Raw genomic sequence first — 14,591 nt, 5'->3', positions numbered from 1 at the left:
GGGGAGGTCTTGAAGTCCTCCACTATACTGCATCCATGTTTCTTCACCTTTAGATCTACTAATCTGTTTTATAGAACTGGATGCCCCAGCAAGAGGTACGCACACATTTACCATCATTATGTGTGCTTGTTGACTTGGTAACACTGGCATTATATCATTGCTAGTCTTCATACATACAGTTTTTTTTTTTTAACTTTTATTTAATGAATATAAGTTTCCAAAGTACGAATAATGGATTACTATGGCTTCTCCCCCATACCGTCCCTCCCACCCACAACCCTCCCCTTTCCCACTCCCTCTCCCCTTCCATTCACATCAAGATTCATTTTCGATTATCTTAATATACAGAAGATCAGCTTAGTATACCTTAAGTAAGGATTTCAACAGTTTGCTCCCACACAGAAACATAAAGTGAAAAATAATAGATGATTTTTTTTAAATGATGATGAAATCAGATCAGACCTATTGTCATGTTTAATCCCAGTGAGAGTCAAGTTGGGAGTTGATAGTTTCTTTTCTTTTCTTTTTCTTTTTCTTTTTTTTTTTTTACAGAGGATCAGTTTAGTATGCATTAAGTAAAGATTTCAACAGTTTGCACCCCCATAGAAACACAAAGTGAAATATATTGTTTGAGTACTCGTTATAGCATTAAATCTCAATGCACAGCACATTAAGGACAGAGATCCTACATGAGGAGTAAGTGCACAGTGACTCCTGTTGTTGACTTTACCAATTGACACTCCTGTCTATGGCATCAGCAATCCCCCTATGCTCCAGTCATGATTTTCCAAGGCTATGGAAGCCCCTTGAGTTCTCCGACTCTTATCTTGTTTAGACACGGTCATAGTCAAAGTGGAGGTTCTCTCCTCCCTTCAGAGAAAGGTACCTCCTTCTTTGAAGACCTGTTTTTTCCACTGAGATCTCACTCACAGAGATCTTTTGCCAGAGTGTCTTGGCTTTCCATGCCTGAAATACTCTCATGGGCTTTTCAGCCAGATCCGAATGCCTTTAGGGCTGATTCTGAGGCCAGAGTGCTATTTAGGACATCTGCCATTCTATGAGTCTGCTGAGTATCTCACTTCCCATGTTGGATCAGTTTTTATCCTAAAATCTATTTTATTTGATGTAAGCATGGCAGTTCCTGCTGACATTTGGTTTCCCTTTGCTGGCAATGTCTTTTTCCATCTTCTGGTGTATATGTGTTTGTATTGGTGTAGTGAATTTTTCGTAGGCACAAGATCATGGAGTCTCTTTCTATTCATGCAGCTACTCTGTATCTTTTAATTGGGGAATTTAGAGCACTTACACTCCAAGTCAGTATTAAAGTAGTAATAATCCTGCCAGTTAAAAAAAATACTTCTGTGCTTTTCCTCTCAAGTTGTTCCTCTTTATGTATCTGCTCTTTGAGTGAGCTTTATACGTTCACATGTTAACGTTGGCTTCTGGATGTGGGACACTTTTGAGTCTCATTCGTAAAGCTGGTCTTGTGATTCTTTACAAGCAAAAATGCAATTTATTTCCCCTTCACTCATGAAGGACAGCTGTACCTGGATATGCTATTCCTTGTTTGTGATCCTTCTCATTCAAAAGTTGCCATACATCATTTCTTCTTGGGCTGTAAATTTTCTGCAGAAAATGTCCTGAGTCTAATGAGGGCTCCCTTAAAGGTGACTTGGCACTTTCCTCTTAGACTTCAGGATTTTTTGTGTATTGTACTTCAGGGACTTCCACTATGGCAGGTCTTTTCTGGACATGTCACTTTTGGGTCCTGTGGGCTTTCTATACTTGGCTATCCATATCTTCCCCAATTTTTGAGATATTTCCAGTTATTTTTTCTGTGATTAGGTTGCCTGTGCCTATCCTCCTTTCTTCTTCAGAGATCCCCAGAATTCAATTATTTGTTCAAAGATTCGCATAACGGTGCCCCAATGGTCTCAGAGGTTATCACCATTTATAAACGCATAAATTGACAGGGGTATTCCAACGGACTTCACTTCAAGTCTGATATTGTTTCCTCTGTTTGTTCTAGCCTCTTGGTGAGGGTTTCAATTGTGTATTTTGAGTTCTTCATGTCCAGATTACCTGTCTAGGTCTTTTCTAAGATCTCTATTTCATGCTGATACTGCGACATTCAAATAATGTATTCGTAGTCTATCTCTTGGAGCATTCTTAGAATCATTCCTTTGAATTATTTGACATTTCCTTAACCTTCTTTTGTTCAGAGTCACAGAGTGTTAATGTGTTTTTTGGGGGGCATTAGATGGCCTTGGTTTGCTCGTACTTCTTGGATTCACCCATGGGTGCTTGTACACCTGGCAGATCACGTAACTACATCACTTGAAATAGTGACTTTTGTGGGAAAAGGCTTTTTCCTAAAGATGGGTCATTCAGAGTCAGTTTGATAAGGCCATTAGTTTGGATCCAGTGGAAACCTGTGGTCCTGTCTCCCTATATCTTCCTCCACTGCAGTCAACATCAGGAGTCATGGCGTCCTGGGGCGCCACTCTCAGTCCCAAGCTGGGGTTTTTTGGTTCTGAAGGCTTAGTCTGTGTGAACTGAACGTGGGGCAGAGACGATGGGGTCTTGTCCAGGATTAGGTCTCACTGGAGCAGGCATGGTGTGGTAGGTTTCAAGTCTTGGATCTCAACTTAATTCTTTCTTCCTCCCTTCAGCATGAAGGCATCTATCTCTGCACCATGCTACTTGGAGCTGGGGATGTGGTGAGACAGGCGATTCTTCCCTTCCTATCTTCACCAGTACATCTTTGCTTACTAATGTCTTAAAAGGAGGCACTGTGGTCTTCAGCTGCCTTCCTTAGCTCTTATGGAGGTGGCTTGCTGCATGAAGAGTTGTTCAGATAGGTGTGTCCATGCAGAAGTGATACCTGGAGCATCCTCCTCATCTGTAAACACTACAAAAAGTTTAATGTAATTCATGTGACAAAAGTTATTTCCAGATTATTCTACATGTTAATGCAAGTGATCCACTGCACTTAAAGAAAAAAGGGAGAGTGTGCATGATATCTCTTTATTTGAAAGGTAGATTTACTGAGAGAGAGGTCTTCTATCTGCTGGTTCATTCCCCAGATGGCCACAATAGCTGGAGCTTAGCCGATCTGAAGCTAGGAGCCAGGAGCATCTTTTGGGTCTCCTATGTGGGTGCAGTGGCCCAAGCACTTGGGCCATCTTCTACTGTTTCCCAAACCATAAGAAGATAGCTAGATTAAAAGAGGAGCAACCAGGATACATGCCGGTGCCACAGGCAGAGGATTATCCTGTTATGCCAAAGTTCTGGCCCCTAGGCCCATCTCTTGAATTATGACTTAATGCCTTCTAGCAGGAATGGTCAAATCTTCAGCCCCACCTAGAGGACTTCATCTTTTCCCTTAAATATGTTTTTGATAGGTCATTGTCAAGGTGCCCATCTACCTCTGAACTCAAGGAATATACTAGGGGTTGGCATAAAAATGAGACTCTTAATTCTCTTATCAGCCTGCCCCCAGAATAATTTGATCACTTAAGTTCCCCAACTGCTAGACTGGCTAAACATTAACTGGATGGTGGCTTTTGTGGAATAATAGTCCTCTTTGTCCACAGGTGGGTATCCCATATATGATCATGTATTCCCATAGGAGTGAGGGGCCCATTTTTTTCCACACTATTTTATCTTGGGTAGAAAAACTAGAAAAAAATTCATGGTGGCACTCATTTATAGAGCAGATAATTTCATCTTGGGGAGAAATATTCTTAAATATCCCTGTATTGCTGAACACTGATTGGCAGTAAGCTGTCTCCTTCCCTTCCTTTTGGCTCCCAACTTAGCCATCAAGCTTCTGCACTTGACTTCTGTTGTATGCTTATTTTCAGCCGAATCCCATGGGTGGTTGTTTCTCTCATATCTACTCTGGCAATTTCCCCTCTCTCTAGTTTCCTACAGATTCTCCCTTTGCCCTCGGTCGTGTATGCCCTGGGCCCCGGTCTACACTGCTCGTATGCGGATATGCACAAATAACACAACTGATCACCTACCCCACCCACGAAGATTGCAGTTACTCCGAGTTACTACCAACGCTAATAAATCTCACATAAACCTGAAGGAAGGCAGTATTTTCCGATAGACGTCTATATTTTTCAATATTCATATCCTTAACTGGTTGCTGAAATGGCAACATTAAAAACAGACCCTCTACATCGAGGGGCACGTGGTAACCAGCATGCTTAGGTCTCCTCGCATTTTGAGTCTGCAGCGGTATGCAGGATGGCACGTTGACGGGTTAGGCTAGACTCGGCACGTGGACCTAGTTGTCTTCGGGAAGGCTTCTTCCTGCAGACAGAATTGGAAATGGCAGGAAGTGGACATGCCGGGACCAGCTGCAGGGATGGCCCACAGGAGGGGTATCAGTGGGTCCTGTTGGGTCCTCCCTGGACGTTAGGCAGGGACGCCCCTCTGGCCGAGGCTGCCCTGTGAATAGCTAGTACTGCACGCTGCTATTGTTTTTGTGAAAAGAGCCCTCCGGATTTTTTTTTTTTTTTTTTGACAGGCAGAGTGGACAGTGAGAGAGAGAGACAGAGAGAAAGGTCTTCCTTTTTGCCGTTGGTTCACCCTCCAATGGCCGCCGCGCTGCGACCGGCGCACCTCGCTGATCCGATGGCAGGAGCCAGGAGCCAGGTGCTTCTCCTGGTCTCCCATGGGGTGCAGGGCCCAAGCACCTGGGCCATCCTCCACTGCACTCCCTGGCCACAGCAGAGAGCTGGCCTGGAAGAGGGGCAACCGGGACAGAATCCGGCGCCCCAACCGGGACTAGAACCCGGTGTGCCAGCGCCGCTAGGCGGAGGATTAGCCTAGTGAGCCGCGGCGCCGGCCCCGGATTGTTTTTGATCTGCATATTAACCAAAAAGAGAGAGACAGCCTGGTCATTTCTTACAAACAGCGAGGAAGACATTTTCCCTTGAAAACACACAAGATACATCTCGGCTGGAAACGCTCACACAAACAAAAAATCCTTTCATCCAGAATCTGTGGTTTGCTTTCTTTGACTCCTTAGTATACATGAATCTGTGAACACACACAGCACTCAGACACGCAGCCTGATGGAGTGATAATCTCTCATAATGTGCTTCTATTTAAAGCAACAAGCAGATGGAGGGCTTATGAGCAAGGCTGGTAAACGTAAAAGCAAATGATGGCAATAGTTGTACTTTTAATAGGATTCCCCACAATCTAAGACATTATTCCCCAAGGAACAAATTGTTCTATAAAATTAAGTTACTTAGGGAAGAGAGAGTCGCCTTGACATTGCGGAGGCAAGAAAAAACTACAGAACTGCCGTGCCACGCAGGAGTCTCGAGACAGAGACTGGTCCTGGGGAAGAAGGAGCAGGGGGACGCCAGGCACCACGGCTCTAAGTTACAGGCTCCAAGGAACAGACTGAGAAGAACAAAGTGTCAGGGGCTGGGAAACAAATCCACGCTTTGACTCCGTTTATTACCTTCTAATTTCCCACTCTGAAAGATGACGTTTGAGGCACTCCTCTGGCTACACACGCAGCGTGGCTTTTGCCTCACACTAGCACAGCAACTCTTGCCTAGCAAACGGGGGAACAGTAAACAACCTGACGCTAATTCATTCTCATTAGCCCCTCTTAAGAGAAACACAACTCGCTATAATTCGATCAAGAAGATGAATATACTGCAGCGATGGCGTTTACGTAAATTATAATTAAAGCTAATCGTAATTAAAGTCATTAGACCATTTTGAAAGAAAATAAACAGCCCAAAGAGGGAGAAACAATGTGGTCAGTCACTCACTCCAGAAATATTTTTTTTGCCTCCAAAGCTCACATTGAGGGAGACATTCCTGCGCATGATACAAATGGTTCTGACATTAAGAAAAGTAAACAAGTAAGAAAAATAAAGATGGAAAAATTCTGTGGTCAGTTCACAAGTGCTTTTTTATTGTTGGAGGCAGGGTGAAAGCCTTTTATAAAGACAAGGATATATGTGCCGCGAGATTGGAGGTGACATCGGACTAGTCTAGCTGCCCTCGCACAGAGCTCTGGCGGCCCAGAACGTGCCCTGGACAAAGCCTGTGTTGATGTCTCTACACTAAGAGCCTGGGTGGGACTGAGGGCAGCCCGTGGGAAGCACCGCCCCAGCACGGCTGCGCAGATCAAACTAAGAAAGGTCCTCGGGTCTGGTGATGCACGGACCTGCGAGGAGATGGCGAACATTCAGCATGCTCTGCTTATTCATGGCCGTGAAGGTGCTCATGTTCACTTGTCTTAACCACTGAATCAGGAAGGTGGTGGCATCTAAATTCGGGGCTGCTGCCAGCCTCAATTCATGTCCTCAAGGGCTGTGTCCCTTCAGTAGGCCACGGGCTCCAGAAACGGCTGAGGGCTGTGAAAGTAGGTTCTTCCTGGGTGGCTTGGGGAGGCCGAGTCCCCAGAAGTTGGCAACAACAACTGCCGAGTCATTTGCTATGAACAAGGTGGAGGGGTTTTCTGTGTGGCTTTGCTGTCGGCAAGCTGAGCGCACGTTAGGACACCCAGGACGGTGATCACCTCTCTAAACAGAAGCAGCGGACCGAAGTGCCGTTGTGTCGGGAGCAGCCGGCCTCTCCGTGTCTGCTGGACTGATGGCACCGGGTGCTAGTAAGGGCAATGGTGGTCCTCCAACCAGCAGGGGTGTGCTGCTTTTCCTGGTGGCACTGTGCATTCTGGCACTAGAGACATTGCAGCGGCTCACAAGTTAGAGATTTTAATCTGAGAGGCCCTGAGGAAGATAGAAACATTTGAAAGCCTCGCACCTCCTATGCAAGTGGCTGTGACAGCATAGGTTTTGTCTATTCACCTCCTGATCTGGTGCTGTCATCTTTTCATCACCTCCCTGTGTCTGCATAGCGCCCCCCTCCCCCAAGCCAGCCCCTAGCACAGATACAGGCATAGCTGGAAAGTGGGTGTGGTCAAAGTACATAAAAATTCCTTCTGGGTGCAATGAAACCGTCGTGTTGAGAAAGATGCCTGATGGTGCACTGTATTCGAGGCAGGAAGTGGGCTTAGCCATGAGGGAAACAAGATGGAGCCTACGATTAGGGATGCAGGGAAAGCTCTTGACCCCGGTGCAAGGCCTGCAACAGCAGGAAAAGAAGTGGAGATGCACGCCCTGGCTGAGAAGTTCCACCTCTGCAGGGGGGAAAACTGCAAACACAGGTGCACTGCCGGTGTGGGGGGGGGCACGGTGCAGAGGACCCCAGAGGTTAGGACAGAAAGGGAACAAGGGAGGAGGCTGCCTTCCCCTAAACTAACTGCTTCCCTAACAACAAACCCCCAGTGACGTCGGCAGGATCTTGACTCAGACACTCTCTCAGGCGACTGCAGCTGCCGCACAAGCCCAGGGAGGCCCCAGGTGTGACCTCTGCTCCCCTGTGAGCAGTGGAAGGACCAGGCAATCTATCATGGTGTTCATGCTGTCAGCCCTGGTGCGTCGCGGCTGCTGTCTGTCACCCGGGTGGATGAGACCTGCTTAAGGGCAATCATGTCAATCTCTCTGTGACCACTCAGTCTCAGGCAGAAGGATGCTCTTGACAGGCCTGGCAAAGTCAGCACAAGGTACCAGGAGCGGAAGTCGCAGCCTTCCCGCAGCGGCGGCGTGGGGGCCGGCGTTGGTTTCTTCAGCTTTGGGCTTCGTTGTGGCTTTCCCTTTTTTTGGCATGAAGCAGGCGAAGGCGTACAGAGCGTGGCTTCAGAGCTGGTCGTCTCGGATAAACCTGTTGCCCTCCGAGTTCTTCCCGTAGTAAACGTAGCGACACTTGCCCAGGACACCTGCAGATCAAGAGAAACACAACATTGTGAGAGGCGCACGGTGAGGACGGCAGGGAGACGGGGACACACACAGCCCCAGAAAGGGAGAATCCTGCCTTCCTGTCCTCAACGTTGGCACAGAAATAAATTATCCCTGCTAAGGCCCAGTCCCTAGCATTCACAGGCTTTCTGCATAGTCTCCCTCTTGCATCTTAGGGATGTTTCTAATTTAACCAATTACATCCCCTGATAAAGCACAACCCCTGTCCCCGCTCCAGGTTCCCTGGGCAGAGTTTTTGAGAATGGAAAGAGGAAGGGCCCATGCCAAGCAAAGGATGGCCGGACTGTAACCTGTTTTGAAGTCCTTAATCATGAATCGATACTGTTATCTTCCAAATCCCGGGAGGCCTTGGGGTGAATTAGGGAAGCAAAGTGGTGTTGACAGAGTAGGGCTGGCCGGGAGAGTAAAATGAGCCTCTGACATGGTGCGCCTTCGCCTCGGAGGCATCCTGCACTCGTGTCAGGGCGCTTTCCCTCTTCCTCTTGGGCGTTACATAACCCTGGGGCTGTACCTTCAGTGTCCTACAACTTCTTGGGATGAGAGAAAAGCTTAACCATAAAAAAACCACCCCTAGCAGAGGGCTGAACGTGTTAATCACCTCCCTGTGTATTCTAAATACTTAAAGCAATCACCTGCTATATTTAGGGTGAAGGCTTTGCCAAATTATTAAGGGGAACAGGTAATCCCAGAAAATGTTTATAACTTGAGTTTCAATTGCCATCTTGTACTTTTTTTCCTATTTCAAGATAACAAGCATAAAACTCAGGAGCACAGAAATGTAGTACTAATAGAACTTGAATCTTTGAAATGTACACAACCAGAAAAGTGTCCCCAGTTCTTTAATTCGGAAGCCACACAACGGCCTGTGCAAGTGGCTGTCTCTTGTGCTTGTTTTCCCCATCAGTTTCCTCGTGTGAAAACAACAAGTACTGCTTTTTGTTGTTGTTAATTTGGGATAAATGAGCACTTGAAATGAGCCGGGTTTTTCAGGTCTGAAGTCCTAAGTTGCAACTATTCCTGTGACTGGAAGAGATGCTGTGCCACCACAGAGCGTGAAGCTTGGTTCCTAAGTCAGGAGTGAAATGATTCGGATGCTCGCTGGGCTGGAGGACTCTGGACGGAGAGGGCGGTGCTGGGGTCACAGAACCTCTGTTGGCAGCTGGGAGCGGGTGACATCGCTCCATGGCCCGCGCTCCTCAGCCCCGTTTCCTGCCGTGTTCCCGTGAGCATGCTTACGGTGGATCACTTGTTCCCTTGGCCATGCTTCCTCCTTGGCCCCTAGTCCCCAGTTTCTGTTTTTTTGGGATTGGTCTGGTGCCTGGAAACACTGAGCCTGGACCAAACCTCCTGGAGACCCTCCTTGGGGCCTAAATTATTCTCTTGGCTCTTGGCACTGAGCTGTTGCCTTAACTGTGCTGAACTCTGCAGCACCTAGGATTGTACTCAAGCTGTCGCCAGTGCCAGGAAGCCTGGTGGTGTGTGCCATGGGACAGTCAGGCTCGATCCCAGGAATAGCAGCTCCCCAAGGCCCTGATGGGAAGGGGGGAAGCCTCGTGCACATTGGCAGATGCACAGGGGGCTTCCTAAAACACGAGTGAGTCAAATGGATGGGGCCAGGGGATGGCGTGGAGTGTTAGGACAAGAAAGGGCTAGGGCTGTCAGCTACCATAAAGAACAGTGTTTCTCTCGAGTGAAAGAATGAGACATGCATGACACCCCCCATGACACCCCCCCGCCCCGTGGGTTCACTCCTTCCAGGAAAGGCTGCAGAGTATCAGGGATTCGGTTTCCTTCCTCTACCCTCGCTCCGGGCTAAGCTTGCACTCAGGGTCTTGTCCAGACGGACTGCGCCCAGCACACGGGGCCATCCCGGTGGCTGCCTTTCTGGCTGGCATGGATGAAAATTCTTTTTAAGGCCTCCCTGTTTCTTTGGGCCTGGAAGCAAGACTGTTTATAGACATCCTGGGGAGGGGGAGCTGTTTGATGAATGCGGGAGACCGCAGCTAGGTGTCAGTGCGTAGAAAATGAGGCACGGACACGAGGTATTAATATTGTCAATGATCTCCTGACGGGAAAACAGATACCGCACTCACTGTCAGATTTAAATAGACATGAAGTGCATTAATGACAAAAGAGCAGACTTGAAACAAAGGGGCTCTGGGGTGGGGAGCTGAGCTCGTCTCGGTGCTGGCACTAACCTGATCTGAAGAGACACTGTCAGGACCACAGACAGGCCCCGGATGGTGTGCCGTGACACGAAACAGAGATGCGGACAGAGATACCAGCGCCATATTATGCCGGGGATATTTTAACGCCAGCTGACATCGCTCTCTGTCACTCGAGGCGTCCACTGCCTGCTGAACTCCACTCGCTGTGGCTGGAAGGTCCTCTGCATCCCTCTCCCATAGCAGGGAACATAGTGGAGGCGGGGGGTCCAGGGGCACAAAGAGAAGCTCAGCCAATCTACAAGGGGGCTTTGTGGAAGGAGCACACGGGTCCTCACTGGTATCTCAGCTACCGGAGGTGATCAGAAGGCCCGCGTCTGAGGGGCTGTCACCTTGAATAAAATCCTTAGAGGGAAGGCACTCGGTCTGCGGGCTGCTCCTGTGAGGCGCAAGGCCGGCCTGGCAGCTGAAAATGAAATCCACCTGCTGGTGTTCGCCTGGGGCAAAAGGTGCTCTAGCCGGTGACAGTTAAAGTCGGCCGACCATTGTGAACCTGAGTCGTCCAACCCTGCTTAAATGAAACAGCTGTCACCTCCGTTGGGTCTCCCGCCCAAGCTCAGTCGGGGCGTGATGACCCTCGCTAGGTGACTTTCGTGTTCAAAAATAACCACATGGGAAATGTTCGAGGGGCAGTGGAAGCCAGCACGGGCCCACGGGTGGCCGCAGGACTTGATGGTGAAATGGGGGCTCTACTCCCACTCATCTGTTCAACTCCGTGACTGTGTCGCTGTCTCCTGGCTCCCCCTAGGGCCCTCCTCTTCCACCGTGGCGACCACCATGGGCTGTGAAAATGAGGGAGGGTGAGGTCTGCCTGCAGAGACTATTTTGAAGGGGAGGCGCTCAGAGGCTGGAAGCTGAGAACCCACTGGTCGTGACTCAGTAGGCAAGGGTTTCGGTGCACATCTGCAACGGATTGACTTGTTTGTGTCTCTTCAAACTCTTAACGTCTCCAACTGGAGGGAGAACAACACGTTGAATGGCATATGCGGTGTTTTTAATTAAAATATCTGGCTTGGCCCATCAGAAGGGGAGCAGGCTCGCGAGGCAGCAGGCCCATGTGCAGCTGTCTGTGTGGGGATTTCTCTTCGGGGCCCTGAAAAATGACAGTGTGCCTTCCCCCGGGGCATCTTCTCTTGCCAAATGCAACTCCTAATTTTTCTTAAGTGGCCAGCTTTCCCATCGCCATAAGCTGTTCGAGCTATAATTACGGGGAAAAAATGCGTGGGGAAGGATCTGTTTTAAAGAGGTCCTTTATCTTCTCAGAGTTTCCCCTCTGTGGAATGGATGCTCTAATTATGCAGGTTAAGTTAGGACCTTGGGACTTTCTCAAAGGGTGGGAGTCGGCGGGTTCTGGCTGCAAGGCTGGGCTGGTCGGGGCCGCGCTAGAGATTTGGCTTGGGGAAAAAACCGAGTGTGGAGGGAAGGGGTTGTTGCACAGCCTTGCTTCTTAGTCTGCCGTGGCCTCCAGGGCACCCTGACCTGAAGTCTACCACCTTCCAACAGTCAGCTTCGGATGGGGAGCGGAGGGAGGACCTGCATGTAAATCCCGCCCTGGCCGTCATCCCCTTTTGGAGCTGAGCTGAGCTGGGCTCCCCCTGTGTAAAGTGAGGGCACAGATCTCAGAGGGTCATTGTAGCTCTGAAAGAGACGAACCTGAATTTTCAAATGGTTTCCTTAGTAAAATAAGTGCAGCACGTCCCATACATGGAGGGTATGGTCGAAGAGGCAAGTCCAATACTTAACCAAAACATTGGATGTGGACCACATCTGCTCTTGAAACCTCGCCAGCCAGCCCCTGCCCCATGCTGTTCATGCCTGAACAGGATGGTGAGCGCAGAAGGACCCCATAGCCCCAGGCAAAAAGTGTCCACTAGCTGTCCTGTAGCTGCACTTCCTACTCCAGGTTGCAAGTACTGTCTTGAGCACTTCACACTAACTTTGATAGAAGCCCAAGTCTTAGCATTCCATACAGCTTTGCAAGGGAGAAAAAATGAGAATGGGTACCTACAATGAGAAAATGACAATGTACTGCAAGTTAGGCCAATATGTTGCTGTAAAATACACAAATGCAGCAATTTTACTGTTACTAGGGGTTTGGGTGATCACCACGTTCATGACTGTGACTCGCGGTGCCATTATCATAAATGTCAGGGTAGCATGTGAGGACAAACACCAGATCACGCCGTCCAGTTCTCTGAGGCAGCACTAGGCCCAGGGAGCCTCCTGGAGAGGAGGAAAGGAGGGAGCTGGACACCTCGGACACCTTAGCCCAGGGCAGCAGGGAGAGGGCACTGGGAAACGCCTGCTCGGCTACTATCCAAGGCTCTAGAACCATGGGTCCATGGGACACGGGAAAAGGAGACTTCAAAAAGCTCATGGGAAATGGAATTAAAAGTCAAGTTTTGGTTCAAAGATTTGTTAAAATCCAGACACAGAGGAGTCTGTAACGAGTTTACTGAAAAAAAAAATACAAAGATTGCAGCCAATAAACCTACATTTTAATTCTATTTTCCATGAACTTTTTATGTCCTTCATACATATCCATAAATGCATTCTCCCTCCTGCCCTCTTTCTAATGACCAGGGCCCTAAAACCATCCTTAGTACAGAGGAAGTATTCAATAAAGATGTTGAACAAATTGACCATTAAACCATTACAATGACCATGTATCTAAAATTCAAACAGAATCCACAAAGTTAGCAATTTAAATTGTTGTACACTCAGCCTTGGAACCTCTGGCATGATTTCAGATATTTGAAACATCTGAAAAATACATGCTGATTACACGTTTGCCTTGTTGAAGAATGGGGCAGTAAGAGAAGCAAACAGCCTTGACTCTTAAACACTAGTAGTGTTTTCCTGTACACTCTTCTCCCAGAAAAACAACCCAAGAGCCATGTCAGGCTGGAAGGAGGACGGTCTCGCCTGCTGGAAAGGCCCAGTGGCTCAGAAAGCAGGCTCCTCCACCTTTGTTCTGGGCGGGCCACGAGCAAGCTGGGAACCAGAAAGGAAGAAACACCGAGGTTTTATGATGGGGAGCCGCGGCTGGAGCAGGACCTGGGGTCAGCCTGAGTGATGTGGGTGGGATCAGCCTGGCGGCGGATACCGCACAGGGCTTAGCGGAGCCTGCAGAATTACGGGCGCCCAGCACCACAGCCTCCTTCAGCGAGGGCTACTTCCATCGTAAGGCAAAATGAAAAGGAGACCGCAAAAGGCTTAAGGGAAGGGGTTGTTAGGGACTAGTGTCTGGGGAAAGAGGACCGAGTCCCTCCAGCTGTAGCTCCATCTGAGAAGCTGCCTGCGGGAGATGCAAGAAGCGTGGGCTTTGCACCTGACCCAAGTGAGGGCGGACCAGGCGCATGACTCCGTGTGCTATCCACATTATAGGTTGCAATGGGGCACCATAGGCGCCACAATGCTTGCTCACCCTAAAACCGCCGGGGTTGCTGCAGTCATTGCTAGTGTGAATCTTCACACAATTTGTAAGTACAAAGTGAAACCATTGCTGACTTTAACATTTTTGTTCCTATTTCACTGAACTTGTTTTCAATGGGAATAACTGTTTTCCATGTAATTTTTTTGACAGGCAGAGTGGACAGTGAGAGAGAGAGAGAAAGGTCTTCCTTTGCCGTTGGTTCACCCTCCAATGGCCGCCGCGCTGATCCGATGGCAGGAGCCCCAGGTGCTTCTCCTGGTCTCCCATGGGGTGCAGGGCCCAAGCACTTGGGCCATCCTCCACTGCACTCCCTGGCCACAGCAGAGAGCTGGCCTGGAAGAGGGGCAACCGGGACAGAATCCGGCGCCCCGACTGGGACTAGAACCCGGTGTGCCGGCGCCACAAGGCGGAGGATTAGCCTAGTGAGCCGCAGTGCTGGTCCGTGTAATTTTTACATTAATGGTGAATTCCTCAATCAGCTTTTGCTGAATAGCAAACTTTGCCAATTACATCTTTTTATAAAAACTTGTTTATTTTCCTTTTATTTGACAGGCAGCGAGACACAGGCAGAAGTTGGCTCAGCTAGTGGATTCACCAAATGCCTCTAACAGCAAAGGCTAAATGAGGAGCCAGGAATTCCACCTGGGTGTCCCCTATGGGTGGAAGGGGCCCAAACACTTGACGCATCCTGAGCTGCCTCCCAGGATACACACTGACAGGAAGTGTGTAGGATGTGGAGTAGCCAGGACTTGAACCAGGTGCTCTGGAACGGGGCGCCGGTGTCCCAAGCAGGGAGTTGAGCCGCCAGTTACTTCTTTTAAATCTCCCTGAGAGTCGTTTGCTTTACAGAATATCCCATGGCCCCGAATAAAACTGCAGAGCTCCACGGTGACAGGGAGGCCTGAATCTTCTGTGGAAGTTTAGTCAACACATTTTATTGTGGGTCGTTGTAGTTCCTTTACATTTTATTTTGTTTTCCTTATTTCTACCGAGGCTAATTGCTCTCCATGAACTTGTATACCTTGTTGGTATACTGAAAACCATACATCTGGGGTCAGCTTTTCGCCC

At 48.7% G+C, this 14,591-nt stretch overlaps 1 protein-coding gene and 1 long non-coding RNA gene across 8 annotated transcripts in view; one reads left to right on the top strand and one right to left on the bottom strand.

Annotated features, from left to right (window-relative positions):
* LOC149122033 (uncharacterized) overlaps positions 1–14,591 on the top strand; it is a 93,107-nt gene that overhangs the window by 76,163 nt on the left and 2,353 nt on the right. The gene's annotated exons all lie outside the window — the stretch shown is intronic.
* The window catches only part of LRMDA (leucine rich melanocyte differentiation associated), a 1,125,029-nt gene continuing 1,116,370 nt past the window's right edge, over positions 5,933–14,591 (bottom strand). For 6 of the 7 annotated variants that reach the window (XR_016220977.1, XR_016220979.1, XM_070057892.2 and 3 more), the window contains one exon: positions 5,933–7,822. Coding sequence is in view for 3 of the 7 variants with exons in the window: in XM_070057892.2 (XP_069913993.1) it covers positions 7,743–7,822 (80 nt within the window). In the remaining 4 variants the exon portion in view is untranslated. The remainder of the gene's footprint in view (positions 7,823–14,591) is intronic. The other variant, XR_016220978.1, reaches the window with a different exon arrangement.

The sequence above is a fragment of the Oryctolagus cuniculus genome, chromosome 15, assembly GCF_051225735.1.
Source record: "Oryctolagus cuniculus isolate XC-2025 breed Fujian yellow rabbit chromosome 15, ASM5122573v1, whole genome shotgun sequence".
Taxonomy (NCBI): domain Eukaryota; kingdom Metazoa; phylum Chordata; class Mammalia; order Lagomorpha; family Leporidae; genus Oryctolagus; species Oryctolagus cuniculus.
This window is presented reverse-complemented; position numbering and strand designations above follow the sequence as displayed.